Consider the following 24,325-nt stretch of genomic DNA (forward strand, 5'->3'; position numbering starts at 1 on the left):
TGGGGAGGGAGGGAGAGATAGATATATGGAGGGAGGGTAAGAGGATAGATGGGGAGGGAGGGATAGATATATGGAGGGGGAGGGATAGATGGGGAGGGAGGGATTGATGGGGGAGGGAGGGATAGATGGGGAGGGATAGAGCATATATGGAGGGGGAGGGAGGGATAGAGGATAGATGGAGAGTGGGGAGGGATAGAGGGAGTGGGAGGGATATATGAGAGTGGGAGGGAGGGATAGATGGAGAGGGAGGGAGGGATAGATGGATATATGGAGGGAGTGAGGGATAGAGGATAGATGGAGAGTGGGAGGGATAGTGGGAGGGATAGATGGAGAGTGGGAGGGATATATGAGAGAGTGGGAGGGGGGGATAGAGGGAGGGAGAGATATATGGAGGGGAGGGAGGGATAGGATAGATGGGGAGGGAGGGATATGAGAGTGAGGGGAGGGAGGGATAGATGAGAGAGCGGGGGGGAGGGATAGATGAGAGGGGAGGGAGGGATAGATGAGAGAGAGAGAGGGAGAGAGAGAGGGGAGGGAGGGATAGATGAGAGAGAGGGAGGGAGGGCTAGATGAGGGGAGGGAGGGATAGATGAGGGGAGGGAGGGATAGATGAGGGGGAGGGAGGGATAGATGAGAGGGAGGAGGGATAGATGAGAGGGAGGGAGGGATAGCTGGAGAGGGAGGAGGGATAGATGAGAGAGGGAGGGATAGATGAGAGAGTGGCGTATAAACTGGGAGGGAGGGGCGTATAGACTGGGAGGATCAGTCATTTGGGGCGTATAGACGGGGGAGGGATAGATGGAGAGGGAGGGCGTATAGACTGGGATGGAGGGAACAGTCATTTGGGGCGTATAGACGGGAGGGCGGGATAGAGGGAGGGGCGTATAGACTGGGAGGGAGGGAACAGTCATTTTGGGCGTATAGACGGGGAGGGAGGGAGGGATCAGTCACTAGGGCGTATAGACAGGGAGGAGGGAACAGTCAAGACTGCATGGTTATAGAACATTCAGATAGAAATATATTATGTAGAACAAACAAGACTGTTGAATAGAATAGATCATATCAGACTGAATAAGCCCCTGATTTAAAATTAGATTTACATTTTATATACAGTGCCTCCGGAAAGTATTCGGACCCCTTGATTTTTCCACATTTTGTTACGTTACAGCCTTGTTCCAAAATGAATTACATACTTTTTTAAAATCCTCAACAATCTACACACAATACCTCCATAATGACAAAGCAAAAACAGGTTTTTAGATTTTTTTTGCAAATTTATAAAAAAAAAAATAAAAAAAAACTGAGACCTTATTTACATAATTATTCAGACCCTTTGCTATGAGACTCGAAATTGAGCTCAGGTGCATCCTGTTTCCATTGATCATCCTTGAGATGTTTCTACAACTTGGTTGGAGACCACCTGTGGTAAATTCAAGTGACTGGACATGATTTGGAAAGGCACACACCTGTCTATATATGGTCCCACAGCTCCGAGACATGATTGTATCGAGGCACAGATCTGGGGAAGGGTACCAAAAAATGTCTACAGCATTGAAGGTCCCTAAGAACACAGTGACCTCATCATTCTTAAATAGTAGAAGTTTGGAACCACCAAGACTCTTCCTATAGCTGGCCACTAGGGTGAACTGAGCAATCGGGGGAGAAGGACCTTGGTCAGGGAGGTGACCAAAAACCAGATGTTCACTCTGACAGAGATCCAGAGTTCCTCTGTAGAGATGGGAGAACCTTCCAGAAGGTCAACAATCTCTGCAGTACTCCACCAATCAGGCCTTTATGGTAGATTGACCAGACGGAAGCCATTTCTCAGTAAAAGGCACATAACAGCCCGCTTGGAGTTTCCTTAAAGACACTCAGACTATGAGAAACAAGATTCTCTGGTCTGATGAAACCAAAATTGAATTCTTCGGCCTGAATGCCAAGCGTCACCTCTGAAGGCAATCTGGCACCATCCTTATGGTGAAGCATGGTGGCACTATTCTTATGATGAAGCATGGTGGCACCATCCTTATGGTGAAGCATGGTGGCACCATCCTTATGGTGAAGCATGGTGGCACTATCCTTATGGTGAAGCATGGTGGCACTATCCTTATGGTGAAGCATGGTGGCACCATCCTTATGGTGAAGCATGGTGGCACCATCCTTATGGTGAAGCATGGTGGCACCATCCTTATGGTGAAGCATGGTGGCACCATCCTTATGGTGAAGCATGGTGGCACCATCCTTATGGTGAAGCATGGTGGCACCATCCTTATGGTGAAGCATGGTGGCACCATCCTTATGGTGAAGCATGGTGGCACCATCCTTATGGTGAAGCATGGTGGCACCATCCTTATGGTGAAGCATGGTGGCACCATCCTTATGGTGAAGCATGGTGGCACCATCCTTATGGTGAAGCATGGTGGCACCATCCTTATGGTGAAGCATGGTGGCACCATCCTTATGGTGAAGCATGGTGGCACCATCCTTATGGTGAAGCATGGTGGCAGCATCATGCTTTGGAGATGTTTTTCAGCGGCAGGGACTGGGAGACTAGTCAGGATCAAGAGGAAGCTGAACGGAGTCAAGTACAGAGAGATCCTTGATGAAAACTTGCTCCTGGGCGCTCAGGACCTTGGACTGGGCCGAAGGTTCACCTTCCAACAGGACAGCGACCCTAAGCACACAGCCAAGACAACGCAGGAGTGGTGTTGGAACAAGTCTCTGAATGTCCTTGAGTGGCCCAGACAGAGCCCAGACTTGAACCCGATCGATCAAACATCTCTGGAGAGACCTGAAAATGGCTGTGCAGCGACATCCCCATCCAACCTGACAGAGCTTGAGAGGATCTGCAGAGAAGAATGGGTGAAACTCCCCAAATACAGGTGTGCCAAACTTGTAGCGTCATACCCAAGAAGACTCGAGGCTGTAATCAATGCCAAAGGTTCTTCAACAAAGTACTGAGTAAATCGTCTGAATACTTGTGTAAATGTTTTTTATATTTAGTGAATTAGCAAACATTTCAAAAACCTGATTTTGCTTCGTCATTATGGGGTATTGTGATGTCATTATGGGGTATTGTGATGTCATTATGGGGTATTGTGATGTCATTATGGGGTATTGTGATGTCATTTTGGAGTATTGTGATGTCGTTATGGAGTATTGTGATGTCGTTATGGAGTATTGTGTGTACATTGATGAGCAAAAAAACCCAGTTGAATCCATTTTAGAAAAATGCTGTATCCTAACAAAATGTGGAAAAAGTGAAGCAGTCTGAATACTTTCCGAAGGCACTGTATATACCAAAGTATGTGGACACACCTTCAAATTAGTGGATCCGGCTATTTCAGCCACACACGTTGCTAACGGGTATAAAATCGAACACACACCCAATCCGTTGGACGAATCTGGGTTTGGCGGATGCCTGGAGAACTCAACCTGCCTGAATGCATAGTTCAAAACTGTAAAGTTTGGTGGAGGGGCGATAATGGGTCTGGGGCTGTTTTTCATGTTTCAGGCTAGGCCCCTTAGTTCCAGTGAAGGGAAATCTTAACTCTACAACACAATGACATTCTAGATGATTCTGTGTTTCCTACTTTGTGGCAACAGTTTGGGGAAGGCCCTTTTCTGTTTCAGCATGACAATGCCCCAGTGCACAAAGCGAGGTCCTTACAGAAATGGTTTGTTGAGATCGGTGTGGAAGAACTTGAATGGCCTTCACAGAGCCCTGACCTCAACCCCATCAAACACCTTTGGGATGAATTGGAACGCCGACTGCAAGCCAGGCCTAATCCACCAACATCAGTGCCCGACCTCACTAATGCTCTTGTGGCTGAATGGAAGCAAGTCACTGCCACGATGTTCCAACATCTAGTGGAAATCCTTCCCAGAAGAGCGGAGGCTGTTATAGTAGCAAAGGGGAGGACCAACTCCATAATAATGCCCATGATTTTGGAATGAAATATTCGACTAGCAGGTGTCCACATACTTTTGGTAATCTCGTGTATCTTTCTAAGTAACACAATACTTAATTAAATAAATCACAATTTTGTGACTCAAGTGTGGAAGTAATTTCCTAATCAAACCTGAAATGAATATTTTTCCTGATTTTTAAGATGTAACTTTCTTGTCTTTAGTTTATTGGCGGACGCTACTTCTACACCCAAGCCTACAAGGCCCTGAAACACAAAACAGCCAACATGGACGTGCTCATCGTGCTGGCCACCTCCATAGCCTTCACCTACTCCGTGGTCATCCTCATGGTCGCCATGATAGAGAGGGCAAAGGTCAACCCCATCACCTTCTTTGACACGCCCCCCATGCTCTTTGTCTTCATCTCCCTGGGGCGCTGGCTGGAGCAGATCGCCAAGGTACTGGACCGGTATATCTCTTTTATTTAACCTTTTATTTAACTAGGCAAGTCAATTAATTCTGTCGCTAACACAACCATATACTCCTGACCTGCTCTGTAGCTAACACAACCATATACTCCTGACCTGCTCTGTAGCTAACACAACCATATACTCCTGACCTGCTCTGTAGCTAACACAACCATATACTCCTGACCTGCTCTGTAGCTAACACAACCATATACTCCTGACCTGCTCTGTAGCTAACACAACCATATACTCCTGACCTGCTCTGTCTCCCTCCTCCAGAGTAAGACGTCAGAAGCTCTATCCAAGCTGATGTCCCTCCAGGCCAGCGAGGCCACGGTGGTCACGCTCAACACGGACATGTCTGTACTCAGGTACTTCCCTAAAGAGCTCCTGTTTCTAGACCTGGAATTGGATAGCCTGGGTGTTTCTGGTCATAACCAAAACCGTTTCTGGCCCTGAGATTAGGAATTGGATAGCCTGGGTGTTTCTGGTCATAACCAAAACCGTTTCTGGCCCTGAGATTAGGAATTGGATAGCCTGGGTGTTTCTGGTCATAACCAAAACCGTTTCTGGCCCTGAGATTAGGAATTGGATAAGGTAGGCTGTAAGATATTTGACACTAGTGTTTTTAAAGTTTCATTTCGATGTTTAATCAGAACTGACCCCAGGCCAACATTGAACAGCAAACTCTTTTGAGACATGACATAGAACCAGTGCATTATACATCCGACTACACGCCTTTCTCTCTGTCCGTGTCAGTGAGGAGCAGGTAGATGTTGAGCTGGTCCAGAGAGGAGACGTTGTCAGGGTGGTTCCTGGAGGGAAGTTCCCCGTAGATGGGAGGGTCATCGAGGGACACAGCATGGCTGACGAGTCTCTCATCACAGGTGGGTTACAGTGGGAAGATCACCTCTGAGGATACTGCAGAAGATACATCTCAAAGCTAATCGTCTCTGATGTGTGTTTTGTGTCCCAGGCGAGGCCATGCCAGTGACTAAGAAGCCAGGCAGCTCAGTGATAGCTGGCTCTATCAACCAGAACGGCTCTCTGCTCGTCAGTGCTACACACGTAGGCCTGGACACAACCCTGTCTCAGATAGTTAAACTAGTGGAGGAGGCTCAGACATCTAAGGTGAGGCTGGTGGTGGTGGTGGTAATATGTTCATTTTTGTATAAAACGATCTTCTGTTTCCTGGACTTTGAGTTGGATATAAGGGATATTTGATATATATTTGTCAATATTTAATTTTGACAGAACTGACCTTGGGCAACACATGGAGGATTTGTCTCAGAATGAATTTTTCAGTTCTGAGCTAGAAGAGCTTCACCTCTGTGACCTCTGACCTATGCTTGAACCTTTTTACCTTTATGACCTCTGACCTTTATGAGCTCCCCTGCAGGCTCCCATCCAGCAGTTTGCAGATAAGATCAGTGGCTACTTTGTCCCGTTCATCGTTGGGGTCTCTCTCCTCACTCTGTTCGCCTGGATCCTCATTGGCTTTGTCGACTTTCCACTGGTGGAGAAATACTTCCCTGTGAGTAGCCTTTACTATACAGATATCTGTGAGTTTACTACAGATATCAGATATCTGTGAGTAGCCTTTACTATACAGATATCTGTGAGTAGCCTTTACTATACAGATATCTGTGAGTAGCCTTTACTATACACATACAGATATCTGTGAGTAGCCTTTACTATACAGATATCTGTGAGTAGCCTTTACTATACACATATCTGTGAGTAGCCTTTACTATACACATATCTATGTACAAAAAGCCTTTACTATACACATATCTATCTGTAAAAACCTTTACTATACAGATATCTATGTAAAAACCTTTACTATACACATATCTATGTAAAAACCTTTACATAGGGTGTATTTAGCCTTTACTAAATAATTCGTATCTTCTTTAAATCGGGTATTTTCATTTTCATTTAAGTCCTGTCTCTTTGTGAGACCAGTATGGGAAAGCCCTAGTCTGCTGTCACCTGTCTACTTCCTGTTTAAAAAGTGGAGGCTGATCAAGGAGAGGAAATCAACATTAGACTATTGAAATGTAAACCAGTACTGCCTTTACTATTCCTCTGTTTCACTGTCTCCCTCTACAGGGCTATGATAAGAGCATCTAGCCCTCTACATGGCTATGATAAGAGCATCTCTGTGAGTAGCCTTTCTACAGGGCTATGATAAGAGCATCTCCGTCTCCCTCTACAGGGCTATGATATCTGTGAGAGCATCATCTGTGAGTAGCCTCTACAGGGCTATGATAAGAGCATCTGTGAGTAGCCTCTATACACATATCTGTGAGGCCTTTACTATACACATATCTGTGAGTGATACAGATAGAGCATCATATCCCTCTACATAGGTAGCTATGATAAGCTATACACATATCTGTGAGGGCTATGATAAGAGCATCTCCTCTACAGGGCTATGATAAGAGCATCTCCCTCTACGGGGCTATGATAAGAGCATCTCCGTCTCCCTCTACAGGGCTATGATAAGAGCATCTCCCTCTACAGGGCTATGATAAGAGCATCTCCCTCTACAGGGCTATGATAAGAGCATCTCCCTCTACAGGGCTATGATAAGAGCATCTCCCTCTACAGGGCTATGATAAGAGCATCTACAGGGCTATGATAAGAGCCTCTACAGGGCTATGATAAGAGCATCTCGGTCTCCCTCTACAGGGCTATGATAAGAGCATCTCCCTCTACAGGGCTATGATAAGAGCATCTCCCTCTACAGGGCTATGATAAGCATCTCCCTCTACAGGGCATCTCCCTCTACAGGGCTATGATAAGAGCATCTCCCTAAGAGCATCTCCTCTACAGGGCTATGATAAGAGCATCTCCCTCTACAGGGCTATGATAAGAGCATCTCCCTCTACAGGGCTATGATAAGAGCATCTCCTCTACAGGGCTATGATAAGAGCATCTCCCTCTACAGGGCTATGATAAGAGCATCTCCCTCTACAGGGCTATGATAAGAGCATCTCCCTCTACAGGGCTATGATAAGAGCATCTCCCTCTACAGGGCTATGATAAGAGCATCTCAGGGCTATGATCTCCCTCTACAGGGCTATGATAAGAGCATCTCCGTCTCCCTCTTACAGGGCTATGATAAGAGCATCTCCCTCTACAGGGCTATGATAAGAGCATCTCCAATCTAACGTTTCTGTCTCCCTCTTACAGGGCTATGATAAGAGCATCTCCGTCTCCCTCTTACAGGGTTATGATAAGAGCATCTCCAATCTAACGTATCTGTCTCCCTCTACAGGGCTATGATAAGAGCATCTCCGTCTCCCTCTTACAGGGCTATGATAAGAGCATCTCCAATCTAACGTCTGTCTCCTCTACAGGGCTATGATAAGAGCGTCTCTAATCTAACGTCTCTAGCTCCCTCTACAGGGCTATGATCAGAGCATCTCCAATCTAACGTCTCTGTCTCCCTCTACAGGGCTATGATAAGAGCATCTCCAAGGCAGAAGCTGTGATCAGGTTTGCCTTCCAGGCCTCCATCACGGTGCTGTGTATCGCCTGCCCCTGCTCTCTGGGCCTGGCAACCCCGACAGCTGTGATGGTGGGCACGGGGGTGGGCGCTCAGAACGGTATCCTCATCAAGGGAGGGGAACCACTAGAGATGGCACACAAGGTGAGGGGAGAAGACCCTACCAATCAGACTGTAGTCGATCACTAATAATATCACGTTGATAGTAAAACAATCATTAGGTTTGATATGTTATGCCTCATGTTTGTAGTCAGAATCTGATTGTTTACGACTGTATGTTATTAAATTGTCTGAGGATCGCGATACTGTCGCTTAACCTTATTCCTCACTCATTACAAAAAAACTGTATATTTTCCAGATCCAGACAGTGGTGTTTGATAAGACAGGTACCATCACCTACGGAGCTCCTAAAGTCATCCAGGTGAAGATTGTAGTGGAGGGGAACAGGATGCCTCGCTCCCGTCTGCTGGCCATCGTAGGGACTGCAGAGAACAACAGCGAACACCCGCTGGGAGCTGCCATTACCAAGTACTGTAAACAGGTGAGTCTGTTACCAAGTACTGTAAACAGGGGTGAGTCTGTTACCAAGTACTGTAAACGGGTGAGTCTGTTACCAAGTACTGTAAACAGGGGTGAGTCTGTTACCAAGTACTGCAAACAGGGGTGAGTCTGTTACCAAGTACTGTAAACAGGGGTGAGTCCTACAGCTGACAGGTATGAGACTGGTTGTGAGTCCTCGTGAGTGGATCATTCCAAGTGCCTGTCTTTCATTGTGGATCCAGATGAAGTGTACTAATCTGTCTCTCTGTGTTAGGAGCTGGGGACAGAGTCCCTTGGTGCGTGTACTGACTTCCAGGCTGTGCCAGGCTGTGGAATACGATGCCAGGTCAGTAACACAGAGACCATCAGGAGAGGACCGTGACGGCTGTGTAATAACTAAACCTGTGTGTGTGTGTGTGTGTTAGGTCAGTAACACAGAGACCCTGCTGAGACAACATCAAGAGGACAGTGACGGTGAAGACAACAACCAGGGAAACAGTGTTCTGGTCCAGATCAGTGACTCCAGAACCCGGCCAGGATCACACCCCTCATCATGGACCCGCAGCCTCTCAGTGCGTACTGGGATGTGTAGTGCAAAATAGGACAGCTATTTTCAATTGTTTTAAAGCCGAATGGAAAATATAATCTTAAATTAGCCCTTATTGTCAATTATTATTCACCATTAGGCCTGACTATTCCCCTGTTTCCACTGCATCGATTTAAATGCATGCTATACATTCTGTCTCCAATCTAGGATATATTCTATTCTCACCCCTATTCCTCTCTGTGTTTTCCTCTATAGACCTGGTGCAGACAGCATCCTACGTGGTGTTGATAGAGAGCCAGTAACCTCTCTGTGTTTTCCTCTATAGCCCTGGTGCAGACAGCATCCTACGTGGTGTTGATAGAGAGCCAGTAACCTCTCTGTGTTTTCCTCTATAGACCTGGTGCAGACAGCATCCTACGTGGTGTTGATAGAGAGCCAGTAACCTCTCTGTGTGTTCCTCTATAGACCTGGTGCAGACAGCATCCTATGTGGTGTTGATAGAGAGCCAGTAACCTCTCTGTGTTTTCCTCTATAGACCTGGTGCAGACAGCATCCTACGTGGTGTTGATAGAGAGCCAGTAACCTCTCTGTGTGTTCCTCTATAGACCTGGTGCAGACAGCATCCTACGTGGTGTTGATAGGGAACAGGGAGTGGATGAGGAGGAACGGACTGCAGATCAGACCTGATGTTGACGAGACCATGAATGAACATGAACGCAGAGGACGCACTGCTGTACTGGTGGCAGTCGACAGTGAGTTACTGAGGAGGAGTTTCCAACCTTTAATCCATTGTGTTGCTGAGTATATAACCTCTCTCTCTCCCTGTCTCGCTCTCTCTCTCTCCCTGTCTCGCTCTCTCTCTCTCCCTGTCTCGCTCTCTCTCTCTCCCTGTCTCGCTCTCTCTCTCTCCCTGTCTCGCTCTCTCTCTCCCCGTCTCTCTCTCTCTCTCTCCCCGTCTCGCTCTCTCTCTCTCCCCGTCTCGCTCTCTCTCTCTCCCCGTCTCGCTCTCTCTCTCTCCCCGTCTCGCTCTCTCTCTCTCCCCGTCTCGCTCTCTCTCTCTCTCCCCGTCTCGCTCTCTGTCTTTTCTCTCTCTCTCTCCGTCTCGCTCTCTGTCTTTCTCTCTCTCTCCGTCTCGCTCTCTGTCTCTCTCTCTCTCTCTCTCTCTCTCCGTCTCGCTCTCTCTCTCTCCCCGTCTCGCTCTCTTTCTCTCTCTCGTCTCTCTCTCTCCCCGTCTCGCTCTCTGTCTTTCTCTCTCTCTCTTTCTCTCTCTCTCCCCGTCTCGCTCTCTCTCTCTGTCTCGCTCTCTCTCTCTCTCCCCGTCTCGCTCTGTCTTTCTCTCTCTTTCTCTCTCTCTCTCTCTCCCCGTCTCGCTCTCTGTCTTTCTCTCTCTCTCTTTCTCTCTCTCTCCCCGTCTCGCTCTCTCTCCCCGTCTCGCTCTCTCTCTCCGTCTGTCTCTCTCTCTCTCTCAATTCAATTCAATTCAAAGGGCTTTATTGGCATGGGAAACGTGTTAACATTGCCAAAGCAAGTGGGGTAGATAATATAAGTGAAATAAACAATAAAAATCACACATACAGAAGTTTCAAAACAATAAAGACATTACAAATGTCATATTATTTATATATATATATATATATATGTGTTTTAACAATGTACAAATGGTAAAGGACACAAGATAAAATAAATAAGCATAGATATGGGTTGTATTCTCTCCGTCCTCTCTCTCTCTCTCCGTCTCTCTCTGTAGGTCTTCTATGTGCCATGATAGCCATAGCAGACACAGTGAAGCCTGAGGCAGAGTTGGCGGTACACACGCTGCAGGCCATGGGGCTGGAGGTGATTCTGATGACTGGAGACAACAGCAAGACTGCACGGGCCATCGCTGCTCAGGTAGGGGACTGGACAGGACTGGGTGGTGGGGTTCAGAGGTCACGGGATCCATTTCATCTTCCCCTCATAGGTTATTGAAACCATCAACGAGCTGTGTTCAGGAGTACTACATGCAAATCTAATGTTTATGAATGCACTGAACCGGAACAGGTTTATGAATGCACTGAACCGGAACAGGTTTATGAATGCACTGAACCGGAACGAACATGTCACTCTGGAAAACGGCATCTGATAAACAACCCAAATGTAAATGTAGTTTTATTGTAGGTTGTGAACTGTCATTTAGCTGTCTCTCTGTCCCCTCCAGGTGGGCATCAGGAAGGTGTTTGCGGAGGTGCTGCCGTCCCACAAGGTGGCCAAGGTAGAGCAGCTGCAGCAGGCAGGGAAGAGGGTGGCCATGGTGGGTGACGGGGTCAACGACTCGCCCGCTCTGGCCATGGCAGACGTTGGCATCGCCATAGGAACTGGCACCGACGTGGCCATAGAGGCAGCTGATGTGGTGCTGATCAGGGTGAGGAGCAGAGAGCTGTGTGGATGGCTGTTAATCTGTCTGGCTGTCTCTACATGTTAATCTGTCTGTCCGTCTCTACATGTTAATCTGTCTGGCTGTCTCTACATGTTAATCTGTCTGGCTGTCTCTACATGTTAATCTGTCTGGCTGTCTCTACATGTTAATCTGTCTGGCCGTCTCTACATGGTTGTCTGGCTGATCGTCTCTACATGTTAATTACGGCTGAGATCCCGTTAACGGGATCGATATGACAACAGCCAGTGAAAGTGCAGGGCGCCAAATTCAAACAACAGAAATCTCATAATTAAAATTCCTCAAACATACATGTATCTTATACCGTTTTAAAGGTAATCTTGTTGTTAATCCCAACACAGTGTCTGATTTCAAAAGGCTTTACAGCGAAAGCACCACAAACGATTATGTTAGGTCTGCACCTAGTCACAGAAAAACACAGCCATTTTTCCAGATAAAGAGGAGTCACAAAAGCACAAATGGAGATAAAATGAATCACTAACCTTTGATGATCTTCATGAGATGACACTCATAGGACTTCATGTTACACAATACATGTATGTTTTGTTCGATAAAGTTCATATTTATATCCAAAATCTCAGTTTACATTGGCACGTTACGTTCTGCTTCCAAAACATCCGGTGATTTTGCAGAGAGCCACATCAATTTACAGAAATACTCATAATAAACATTGATAAAAGATACAAGTGTTATGCATGGAACTTTAGATAAACTTCTCCTTAATGCAACTGCTGTGTCAGATTTTTTTAAAAGCGCACCATGCTATAATCTGAGTACAGCGCTCAGACACAAAAACAAGCCATACAGATATCCGCCATGTTGTGGAGTCAACAGAAGTCAGAAATAGCATTATAAATATTCCCTTACCTTTGATGATCTTCATCAGAATGCACTCCCAGGAATCCTAGTTCCACAATAAATGTTTGTTTTGTTAAAGTCCATTTATGTCCAAATACCTCCTTTTATTCGCGCCATTTAGTTCACAAATCCAAATTCACGAAGCGCAGGCCAGACGAAAAGTCAAAAAATTCCATTACAGTTCGTAGAAACATGTCAAACGATGTATAGAATCAATCTTTAGGATGTTTTTAACATAAATCTTCAATAGTGTTTCAACTGGAGAATTCCTTTGTCTTTAGAAATACAGTGGAACGCAGCTACCTCTCTCGGGAGTGCGCCTGACCTGAGCTCATGGCATTCTGGCAGACCTCTTACTCAATCAGCTCTTATTCTCTCCTCCTTCACAGTAGAAGCCTGAAACAAGGTTCTAAAGACTGTTGACATCTAGTGGAAGCCTTAGTGTAAATTTGGTCCGATTGCATTTCCTATCTTGGATAGGCAAAGACTTAACCTACAAACCTCAGATTTCCTGGTTGGATTTTTCTCAGGTTTTTGCCTGCCATATGAGTTCTGTTATACTCACAGACATCATTCAAACAGTTTTAGAAACTTCAGAGTTTCTATCCAAATCGAATACTAATATGCATATCTTAGCTTCTGGGCCTGAGTAGCAGGCAGTTTACTCTGGGCACCTTATTCATCCAAGCTACTCAATACTGCCCCCAGCCATAAGAAGTTAATCTGTCTGTTCGTCTCTGCATGTTAATCTGTCTGTTCGTCTCTGCATGTTAATCTGTCTGTTCGTCTCTGCATGTTAATCTGTCTGTTCGTCTCTGCATGTTAATCTGTCTGTTCGTCTCTGCATGTTAATCTGTCTGTTCGTCTCTGCATGTTAATCTGTCTGTTCGTCTCCATGTTAATCTGTCTGTTCGTCTCCATGTTAATCTGTCTGTTCGTCTCCATGTTAATCTGTCTGTTCGTCTCCATGTTAATCTGTCTGTTCGTCTCTGCATGTTAATCTGTCTGTTCGTCTCTGCATGTTAATCTGTCTGTTCGTCTCTGCATGTTAATCTGTCTGTTCGTCTCTGCATGTTAATCTGTCTGTTCGTCTCCATGTTAATCTGTCTGTTCGTCTCCATGTTAATCTGTCTGTTCGTCTCTGCATGTTAATCTGTCTGTTCGTCTCTGCATGTTAATCTGTCTGTTCGTCTCTGCATGTTAATCTGTCTGTTCGTCTCCATGTTAATCTGTCTGTTCGTCTCCATGTTAATCTGTCTGTTCGTCTCCATGTTAATCTGTCTGTTCGTCTCCATGTTAATCTGTCTGTTCGTCTCCATGTTAATCTGTCTGTTCGTCTCTGCATGTTAATCTGTCTGTTCGTCTCCATGTTAATCTGTCTGTTCGTCTCTCCATGTTAATCTGTCTGTTCGTCTCTCCATGTTAATCTGTCTGTTCGTCTCTGCATGTTAATCTGTCTGTTCGTCTCTGCATGTTAATCTGTCTGTTCGTCTCCATGTTAATCTGTCTGTTCGTCTCTCCATGTTAATCTGTCTGTTCGTCTCCATGTTAATCTGTCTGTTCGTCTCTGCATGTTAATCTGTCTGTTCGTCTCTGCATGTTAATCTGTCTGTTCGTCTCTCCATGTTAATCTGTCTGTTCGTCTCCATGTTAATCTGTCTGTTCGTCTCTGCATGTTAATCTGTCTGTTCGTCTCCATGTTAATCTGTCTGTTCGTCTCTGCATGTTAATCTGTCTGTTCGTCTCCATGTTAATCTGTCTGTTCGTCTCCATGTTAATCTGTCTGTTCGTCTCTCCATGTTAATCTGTCTGTTCGTCTCTGCATGTTAATCTGTCTGTTCGTCTCCATGTTAATCTGTCTGTTCGTCTCTGCATGTTAATCTGTCTGTTCGTCTCTGCATGTTAATCTGTCTGTTCGTCTCTCCATGTTAATCTGTCTGTTCGTCTCTGCATGTTAATCTGTCTGTTCGTCTCTGCATGTTAATCTGTCTGTTCGTCTCTGCATGTTAATCTGTCTGTTCGTCTCCATGTTAATCTGTCTGTTCGTCTCTCCATGTTAATCTGTCTGTTCGTCTCCATGTTAATCTGTCTGTTCGTCTCCATGTTAATCTGTCTGTTCGTCTCTGCATGTTAATCTGTCTGTTCGTCTCCATGTTAATCTGTCTGTTCGTCTCTCCATGTTAATCTGTCTGTTCGTCTCCATGTTAATCTGTCTGTTCGTCTCCATGTTAATCTGTCTGTTCGTCTCTCCATGTTAATCTGTCTGTTCGTCTCTCCATGTTAATCTGTCTGTTCGTCTCCATGTTAATCTGTCTGTTCGTCTCTGCATGTTAATCTCTGTCTGTTCGTCTCCATGTTAATCTGTCTGTTCGTCTCCATGTTAATCTGTCTGTTCGTCTCTGCATGTTAATCTGTCTGTTCGTCTCTCCATGTTAATCTGTCTGTTCGTCTCCATGTTAATCTGTCTGTTCGTCTCCATGTTAATCTGTCTGTTCGTCTCCATGTTAATCTGTCTGTTCGTCTCCATGTTAATCTGTCTGTTCGTCTCTGCATGTTAATCTGTCTGTTCGTCTCCATGTTAATCTGTCTGTTCGTCTCCATGTTAATCTGTCTGTTCGTCTCTGCATGTTAATCTGTCTGTTCGTCTCTCCATGTTAATCTGTCTGTTCGTCTCCATGTTAATCTGTCTGTTCGTCTCCATGTTAATCTGTCTGTTCGTCTCCATGTTAATCTGTCTGTTCGTCTCCATGTTAATCTGTCTGTTCGTCTCCATGTTAATCTGTCTGTTCGTCTCTGCATGTTAATCTGTCTGTTCGTCTCCATGTTAATCTGTCTGTTCGTCTCCATGTTAATCTGTCTGTTCGTCTCCATGTTAATCTGTCTGTTCGTCTCCATGTTAATCTGTCTGTTCGTCTCCATGTTAATCTGTCTGTTCGTCTCCATGTTAATCTGTCTGTTCGTCTCCATGTTAATCTGTCTGTTCGTCTCCATGTTAATCTGTCTGTTCGTCTCCATGTTAATCTGTCTGTTCGTCTCTGCATGTTAATCTGTCTGTTCGTCTCTGCATGTTAATCTGTCTGTTCGTCTCTGCATGTTAATCTGTCTGTTCGTCTCCATGTTAATCTGTCTGTTCGTCTCCATGTTAATCTGTCTGTTCGTCTCCATGTTAATCTGTCTGTTCGTCTCTGCATGTTAATCTGTCTGTTCGTCTCCATGTTAATCTGTCTGTTCGTCTCCATGTTAATCTGTCTGTTCGTCTCTGCATGTTAATCTGTCTGTTCGTCTCTGCATGTTCGTCTCTGCATGTTAATCTGTCTGTTCGTCTCCATGTTAATCTGTCTGTTCGTCTCCATGTTAATCTGTCTGTTCGTCTCCATGTTAATCTGTCTGTTCGTCTCTGCATGTTAATCTGTCTGTTCGTCTCCATGTTAATCTGTCTGTTCGTCTCTCCATGTTAATCTGTCTGTTCGTCTCCATGTTAATCTGTCTGTTCGTCTCCATGTTAATCTGTCTGTTCGTCTCCATGTTAATCTGTCTGTTCGTCTCTGCATGTTAATCTGTCTGTTCGTCTCTCCATGTTAATCTGTCTGTTCGTCTCATGTTAATCTGTCTGTTCGTCTCCATGTTAATCTGTCTGTTCGTCTCTCCATGTTAATCTGTCTGTTCGTCTCTCCATGTTAATCTGTCTGTTCGTCTCTCCATGTTAATCTGTCTGTTCGTCTCTCCATGTTAATCTGTCTGTTCGTCTCTCCATGTTAATCTGTCTGTTCGTCTCTCCATGTTAATCTGTCTGTTCGTTTCTCCATGTTAATCTGTCTGTTCGTCTCTCCATGTTAATCTGTCTGTTCGTCTCTCCATGTTAATCTGTCTGTTCGTCTCTCCATGTTAATCTGTCTGTTCGTCTCTCCATGTTAATCTGTCTGTTCGTCTCCATGTTAATCTGTCTGTTCGTCTCCATGTTAATCTGTCTGTTCGTCTCCATGTTAATCTGTCTGTTCGTCTCCATGTTAATCTGTCTGTTCGTCTCCATGTTAATCGGTCTGTTCGTCTCCATGTTAATCGGTCTGTTCGTCTCTGCATGTTAATCTGTCTGTTCGTCTCTGCATGTTAATCTGTTGGCCTCAAATTCATTTTTGAAGAATTGCGCAATTTTATTGTCATGGTAAAGCTCAGTCTGTCTTGAATACTAAGTTTTCCTCTCTCCCCGTGTCTCCTTCTCTGTCCATGTTCTCTCTCCACTGTCCACAGAATGACCTGCTGGATGTAGTGGGGAGTATTGACCTGTCCAAGAAGACCGTCAAGAGAATCAGGATCAATTTTGTGTTTGCTCTGGTCTATAACCTGGTGGGGATCCCTATCGCTGCTGGGGTGTTCATGCCTGTTGGTCTGGTTCTCCAGCCGTGGATGGGTTCTGCTGCCATGGCCCTCTCCTCTGTCTCTGTGGTGCTGTCCTCTCTACTACTCAAATGGTGAGTTAGCAGACCAGGTGCCAGTTTCCCATCAAGTTGTGTGTGTGTGTTAGCTCTTCTCGGCACCTTAGTTACTCTAAATCCAGCACTGAACTATTTGTAGTGCCTCATTGGTTCTGTATCTAACTCTCTTCTCTCTCTCTATTTGTAGCTACACTAACTCTCTCCTCTCTCTCTCTCTGTTTGTAGCTACACTAACTCTCTCCTCTCTCTCTCTGTTTGTAGCGACACTAACTCTCTCTTCTCTCTCTCTGTTTGTAGCGACACTAAATCTCTCCTCTCTCTCTCTGTTTGTAGCGACACTAACTCTCTCTCCTCTCGCTCTCTCTGTTTGTAGTGACACTAACTCTCTCTCCTCTCTCTCGCTCTCTCTCTGTTTGTAGTGACACTAACTCGCTCTCCTCTCTCTCGCTCTCTCTCTGTTTGTAGCGACACTAACTCGCTCTCCTCTCTCGCTCTCTCTCTGTTTGTAGCGACACTAACTCTCTCTCCTCTCGCTCTCTCTCTGTTTGTAGCGACACTAACTCTCTCTCCTCTCTCTCTCTCTCTGTTTGTAGCGACACTAACTCACTCCTCTCTCTCTCGCTCTCTCTCTGTTTGTAGCGACACTAACTCTCTCCTCTCTCTCTGTTTGTAGCTACACTAACTCTCTCTCTCTCTCTCTGTTTGTAGCGACACTAACTCTCTCTCTCCTCTCTCTCTCTGTTTGTAGCGACACTAACTCTCTCTCTCTCTCTCGCTCTCTGTTTGTAGCGACACTAACTCTCTCTCTCGCTCTCTGTTTGTAGCGACACTAACTCTCCTCTCTCTCCTCTCTCTCTCTGTTTGTAGCGACACTAACTCTCTCTCTCTCTCTCTCTGTTTGTAGCGACACTAACTCTCTCTCCTCTCGCTCTCTCTCTGTTTGTAGCGACACTAACTCTCTCTCTCTCTGTTTGTAGCGACACTAACTCTCTCTCTCTCTCTCTCTCGCTCTCTCTCTGTTTGTAGCGACACTAACTCTCTCTCCTCTCTCTCTCGCTCTCTCTCTGTTTGTAGCGACACTAACTCTCTCTCCTCTCGCTCTCTCTGTTTGTAGTGACACTAACTCTCTCTCCTCTCTCTCTCTGTTTGTAGCGACACTAACTCTCTCTCTCTCTCTCGCTCTCTGTTTGTAGCGACACTAACTCTCTCTCTCGCTCTCTGTTTGTAGCGACACTAACTCTCCTCTCTCTCTCTGTTTGTAGCGACACTAACTCTCTCTCCTCTCTCTCTGTTTGTAGCGACACTAACTCTCTCTCCTCTCGCTCTCTCTCTGTTTGTAGCGACACTAACTCACTCTCTCTCTCTCTCTCGCTCTCTGTTTGTAGCGACACTAACTCTCTCCTCTCTCTCTCGCTCTCTGTTTGTAGCGACACTAACTCTCTCTCCTCTCGCTCTCTCTGTTTGTAGTGACACTAACTCTCTCTCCTCTCGCTCTCTGTTTGTAGTGACACTAACTCTCTCTCTCTCTCTCTGTTTGTAGCGACACTAACTCTCTCTCCTCTCGCTCTCTCTCTGTTTGTAGCGACACTAACTCTCTCTCTCTCTCTCGCTCTCTGTTTGTAGCGACACTAACTCTCTCTCTCTCGCTCTCTGTTTGTAGCGACACTAACTCTCTCCTCTCTCTCTCGCTCTCTGTTTGTAGTGACACTAACTCTCTCTCTCTCTCTCTCTCTGTTTGTAGCGACACTAACTCTCTCTCCTCTCGCTCTCTGTTTGTAGCGACACTAACTCTCTCTCCTCTCGCTCTCTCTGTTTGTAGTGACACTAACTCTCTCTCCTCTCTCTCTCTGTTTGTAGCGACACTAACTCTCTCTCTCTCTCTCGCTCTCTGTTTGTAGCGACACTAACTCTCTCTCCTCTCTCTCTCTGTTTGTAGCGACACTAACTCTCTCTCCTCTCTCTCTGTTTGTAGCGACACTAACTCTCTCTCCTCTCGCTCTCTCTCTGTTTGTAGCGACACTAACTCTCTCTCTCTCTCGCTCTCTGTTTGTAGCGACACTAACTCTCTCCTCTCTCTCTCGCTCTCTGTTTGTAGCGACACTAACTCTCTCTCCTCTCGCTCTCTCTGTTTGTAGTGACACTAACTCTCTCTCCTCTCGCTCTCTGTTTGTAGTGACACTAACTCTCTCTCCTCTCTCTCTGTTTGTAGCGACACTAACTCTCTCTCCTCTCGCTCTCTCTCTGTTTGTAGCGACACTAACTCTCTCTCTCTCTCGCTCTCTGTTTGTAGCGACACTAACTCTCTCTCTCTCGCTCTCTGTTTGTAGCGACACTAACTCTCTCCTCTCTCTCTCGCTCTCTGTTTGTAGTGACACTAACTCTCTCTCCTCTCTCTCTCTCTGTTTGTAGCGACACTAACTCTCTCTCCTCTCGCTCTCTGTTTGTAGCGACACTAACTCTCTCTCCTCTCGCTCTCTCTGTTTGTAGTGACACTAACTCTCTCTCCTCTCTCTCTCTGTTTGTAGCGACACTAACTCTCTCTCTCTCTCTCGCTCTCTGTTTGTAGCGACACTAACTCTCTCTCCTCTCTCTCTGTTTGTAGCGACACTAACTCTCTCTCCTCTCTCTCTGTTTGTAGCGACACTAACTCTCTCTCCTCTCGCTCTCTCTCTGTTTGTAGCGACACTAACTCTCTCTCTCTCTCTCGCTCTCTGTTTGTAGCGACACTAACTCTCTCTCTCTCTCTCGCTCTCTGTTTGTAGCGACACTAACTCTCTCTCCTCTCGCTCTCTCTGTTTGTAGTGACACTAACTCTCTCTCCTCTCGCTCTCTGTTTGTAGTGACACTAACTCTCTCTCTCTCTCTCTGTTTGTAGCGACACTAACTCTCTCTCCTCTCGCTCTCTCTCTGTTTGTAGCGACACTAACTCTCTCTCTCTCTCTCGCTCTCTGTTTGTAGCGACACTAACTCTCTCCTCTCTCTCTCGCTCTCTGTTTGTAGCGACACTAACTCTCTCTCCTCTCGCTCTCTCTGTTTGTAGTGACACTAACTCTCTCTCCTCTCGCTCTCTGTTTGTAGTGACACTAACTCTCTCTCTCTCTCTCTCTGTTTGTAGCGACACTAACTCTCTCTCCTCTCGCTCTCTCTCTGTTTGTAGCGACACTAACTCTCTCTCTCTCTCTCGCTCTCTGTTTGTAGCGACACTAACTCTCTCCTCTCTCTCTCGCTCTCTGTTTGTAGTGACACTAACTCTCTCTCTCTCTCTCTCTCTGTTTGTAGCGACACTAACTCTCTCTCCTCTCGCTCTCTGTTTGTAGCGACACTAACTCTCTCTCCTCTCGCTCTCTCTGTTTGTAGTGACACTAACTCTCTCTCCTCTCTCTCTCTGTTTGTAGCGACACTAACTCTCTCTCTCTCTCTCGCTCTCTGTTTGTAGCGACACTAACTCTCTCTCTCTCTCTCTCTGTTTGTAGCGACACTAACTCTCTCTCCTCTCTCTCTGTTTGTAGCGACACTAACTCTCTCTCCTCTCGCTCTCTCTCTGTTTGTAGCGACACTAACTCTCTCTCTCTCTCGCTCTCTGTTTGTAGCGACACTAACTCTCTCCTCTCTCTCTCGCTCTCTGTTTGTAGCGACACTAACTCTCTCTCCTCTCGCTCTCTCTGTTTGTAGTGACACTAACTCTCTCTCCTCTCGCTCTCTGTTTGTAGTGACACTAACTCTCTCTCCTCTCTCTCTGTTTGTAGCGACACTAACTCTCTCTCCTCTCGCTCTCTCTCTGTTTGTAGCGACACTAACTCTCTCTCTCTCTCTCGCTCTCTGTTTGTAGCGACACTAACTCTCTCTCTCTCGCTCTCTGTTTGTAGCGACACTAACTCTCTCCTCTCTCTCTCGCTCTCTGTTTGTAGTGACACTAACTCTCTCTCCTCTCTCTCTCTCTGTTTGTAGCGACACTAACTCTCTCTCCTCTCGCTCTCTGTTTGTAGCGACACTAACTCTCTCTCCTCTCGCTCTCTCTGTTTGTAGTGACACTAACTCTCTCTCCTCTCTCTCTCTCTGTTTGTAGCGACACTAACTCTCTCTCTCTCTCTCGCTCTCTGTTTGTAGCGACACTAACTCTCTCTCCTCTCTCTCTCTGTTTGTAGCGACACTAACTCTCTCTCCTCTCTCTCTCTGTTTGTAGCGACACTAACTCTCTCTCTCTCGCTCTCTCTCTGTTTGTAGCGACACTAACTCTCTCTCTCTCGCTCTCTGTTTGTAGCGACACTAACTCTCTCTCCTCTCGCTCTGTTTGTAGCGACATGAATTCTCTCTCCTCTCTCTCTCTCTCTCGCTCTCTGTTTGTAGCGACACTAACTCTCTCTCTCTCTCTCTGTTTGTAGCGACACTAACTCTCTCTCTCTCTCGCTCTCTCTCTGTTTGTAGCGACACTAACTCTCTCTCTCTCTCTCTCTCTCTCGCTCTCTCTCTGTTTGTAGCGACACTAATTCTCTCTCTCTCTCTGTTTGTAGCGACACTAACTCTCTCTCTCTCTCGCTCTGTTTGTAGCGACACTAACTCTCTCTCTCCTCTCTCTCTCTCTGTTTGTAGCGACACTAACTCTCTCTCCTCTCTCTCTCTCTGTTTGTAGCGACACTAACTCTCTCTCTCTCGCTCTCTGTTTGTAGCGACACTAACTCTCTCTCCTCTCTCTCTCTGTTTGTAGCGACACTAACTCTCTCTCCTCTCTCTCTCTGTTTGTAGCGACACTAACTCTCTCTCTCTCGCTCTCTCTCTGTTTGTAGCGACACTAACTCTCTCTCTCTCGCTCTCTGTTTGTAGCGACACTAACTCTCTCTCCTCTCGCTCTGTTTGTAGCGACATGAATTCTCTCTCCTCTCTCTCTCTCTCTCGCTCTCTGTTTGTAGCGACACTAACTCTCTCCTCTCTCTCTGTTTGTAGCGACACTAACTCTCTCTCTCTCTCGCTCTCTCTCTGTTTGTAGCGACACTAACTCTCTCTCTCTCTCTCTCTCGCTCTCTCTCTGTTTGTAGCGACACTAATTCTCTCTCTCTCTCTGTTTGTAGCGACACTAACTCTCTCTCTCTCTCTCGCTCTGTTTGTAGCGACACTAACTCTCTCTCTCCTCTCTCTCTCTCTGTTTGTAGCGACACTAACTCTCTCTCCTCTCTCTCTCTCTGTTTGTAGCGACACTAACTCTCTCTCTCTCGCTCTCTGTTTGTAGCGACACTAACTCTCTCTCTCTCTCGCTCTCTGTTTGTAGCGACACTAACTCTCTCTCCTCTCTCTCTCTCTCTCTGTTTGTAGCGACACTAACTCTCTCCTCTCTCTCTCGCTCTCTGTTTGTAGCGACACTAACTCTCTCTCTCTCTCTCTCTCTCTCTCTGTTTGTAGCGACACTAACTCTCTTCTCTCTGTTTGTAGCTACACTAAGCCCAGCGCTGAGCTGCTGGAGTCTCGTCTGGGCAGTCAGAAGAGAGATGCTGCAAGCCTATCAGACGTCAGTGTACACATCGGCATGGGCGAGCTGCGCCGTTCCTCCCCCAAGCTGAGCCTATTGGACCGCGTTGTTAACTTCAGCCGCGCCTCCATCAACTCCCTCCAATCAAAGCACTCCCTGAACAGCATGGCCCTCAGCGAACCCGACAAACACTCATTGCTGGTGGGGGAGGCCCTCTGCGAGGAGGAGTTTGTCTGAGGCTAGGTTATGCTAATTTAAGCTTGACTAGGCTACGCTAAGCTAACTTAAGGTAATTGCCCCATCCATCTACACAGGTGCCCCCAGGGTGACATCTTTTGACTTGAAAAAGCCTTTCTTTTGCCCCACACCGTCTGACTGACAGCGCGCACTCCAATGGATGCCTGGGGGGGCTTCATGTTCACTCTACCGCTGCCCTGGGTCTTTTGTCAATGGCCACTTGTACCCTCAGAGGATGGGGTCTTACACTGGGGTTTTTATAGGAGCTCTGACTCTTTGTCCAGGGTGTTAAGAGCTTCAGCTGAAAGACGATGCAGGTGTCATTAGGAAGACTGCACTGCAATCTTTTTCTATGTGCTTTATAATATGAAGGTTTGCAGAGACAATCTTTTGACATTTATCCAAAGACACCCTAAAATGGTGCCCCATATTAAAGTGTACTTAATGTGACAAAAAAACAGAAGTCCTTCTGAGGCAGCAGAAGTGTATTAAATATACTGTTGTATATTATGATTGTATAATTAAGCAATGAGGCCCGGGAGGTGTGGTATAAGGCCAATATACCACGGTTAAGGGCTGTTCTTAGACACAACGCAATGTGGAGTGCCTGGACACAGTCCTTAGCCTTGGTATATTGGCCATATATCACAAACCCCCGAGGAGCCTTATTGCTATTATAAACTGGTTACCAATGTAATTAGAGCAGTAAAAATAAATGTTTTGTCATACCTGTGGTATATGGTCTGATATACCATGGCTGTCAGCCAATCAGAATTCAGGGCTCAAACCACCCATTTTGTAACGAGAGTATTTATATTAGTCTTATTTAAAAACAAAAACAATTACCACAGTACTTATTTGTACTTTGTCATATATTTTCCTTGGAAAACGAAGGAATGTTGTTGAGGATGTTTGTTTGTTATCCGTATGTTTCCAACAAACTTTGTTTTCTTGAATTAAGAAATATATATTGTATCATTTAAGAATGTGCTGTATAAACTCTAAGGATCTCTTACTGCAGAATACTTGTGTAACCATTTGTACCAGTAAACTTACTGAAGTGCCAATTGTATACTCAAAGTCCAACACATTCCAAAGATAACGCTGTGCTCAGCAGGAGTCTGCAGCTGATTGGCTAGTCTGCTTTACCACAGTCTATTTATTGACAGAGTTTCTCACAGAATGAAGAAGAATTGCATGTTAATTATGTAATTCATTTGGATTAGGAACACAGACTTGTGTGAAACAGCCAGTTATTGAATGTCAATTCTTCACTGTGAATGAAACAACCGATGTTACATGGTAGAAGTAATATGTGAGATGGGACATTTTGAAAACCAGGAAGACGTGGGTCAGTAACATCTGGGTTTCTGGGGGGCACTAGGAAGACTTGGGTCAGTAACATCTGGGTTTCTGGGGGCACCAGGAAGATGTGGGTCAGTAACATCTGGGTTTCTGGGGGGGCACCAGGAAGACGTGGGTCAGTAACATCTGGGTTTCTGGGGGCACTAGGAAGACGTGGGTCAGTAACATCTGGGTTTCTGGGGGGCACCAGGAAGACGTGGGTCAGTAACATCTGGGTTTCTGGGAGGGGGGCACTAGGAAGACGTGGGTCAGTAACATCTGGGTTTTTGGTAGATGACTGAAACAGAGTTCTAAGTTGATTTCCAAATATTCTAACTATATAGAGTTAGACTACATTGCTAGAGACACTATGAAACACCCAATGTAAAGCTAGCAGGACTAGAAGGATAGATTGTAAGTCCCCTTCATTCATATTGTGGTCATGACTGATCATGCCAGAAGGCCTGCTTGTTAGTTGAACTGTCCAGTAGTGGCTTGTCATCTGTGTGTCATTCCTCTACATTGCTGTGCTTTTCAACGTGAATGATGTAATCATGCAACACAATGCAGACACCTACTGA

The 24,325-nt window shown here is 45.9% G+C and overlaps 1 protein-coding gene across 1 annotated transcript in view; it reads left to right on the plus strand.

The window, feature by feature from the left end:
• Positions 1-22,935, plus strand: part of LOC121840388 (copper-transporting ATPase 1-like) — a 43,630-nt gene extending 20,695 nt beyond the window's left edge. Inside the window, 15 exon segments of the mRNA XM_042303424.1 lie at positions 4,134-4,367; positions 4,656-4,747; positions 5,136-5,263; positions 5,353-5,507; positions 5,776-5,910; positions 7,840-8,034; positions 8,249-8,431; positions 8,705-8,776; positions 8,856-8,955; positions 8,958-9,002; positions 9,583-9,729; positions 10,725-10,867; positions 11,175-11,378; positions 16,518-16,738; positions 22,127-22,935. Coding sequence (XP_042159358.1) covers positions 4,134-4,367; positions 4,656-4,747; positions 5,136-5,263; positions 5,353-5,507; positions 5,776-5,910; positions 7,840-8,034; positions 8,249-8,431; positions 8,705-8,776; positions 8,856-8,955; positions 8,958-9,002; positions 9,583-9,729; positions 10,725-10,867; positions 11,175-11,378; positions 16,518-16,738; positions 22,127-22,400 — 2,328 coding nt within the window. The 3' untranslated portion in view covers positions 22,401-22,935.
• The last annotated feature ends 1,390 nt before the right edge of the window (positions 22,936-24,325 follow it).

This window comes from Oncorhynchus tshawytscha, linkage group LG21 (genome assembly GCF_018296145.1).
Source record: "Oncorhynchus tshawytscha isolate Ot180627B linkage group LG21, Otsh_v2.0, whole genome shotgun sequence".
Lineage (NCBI taxonomy): Eukaryota > Metazoa > Chordata > Actinopteri > Salmoniformes > Salmonidae > Oncorhynchus > Oncorhynchus tshawytscha.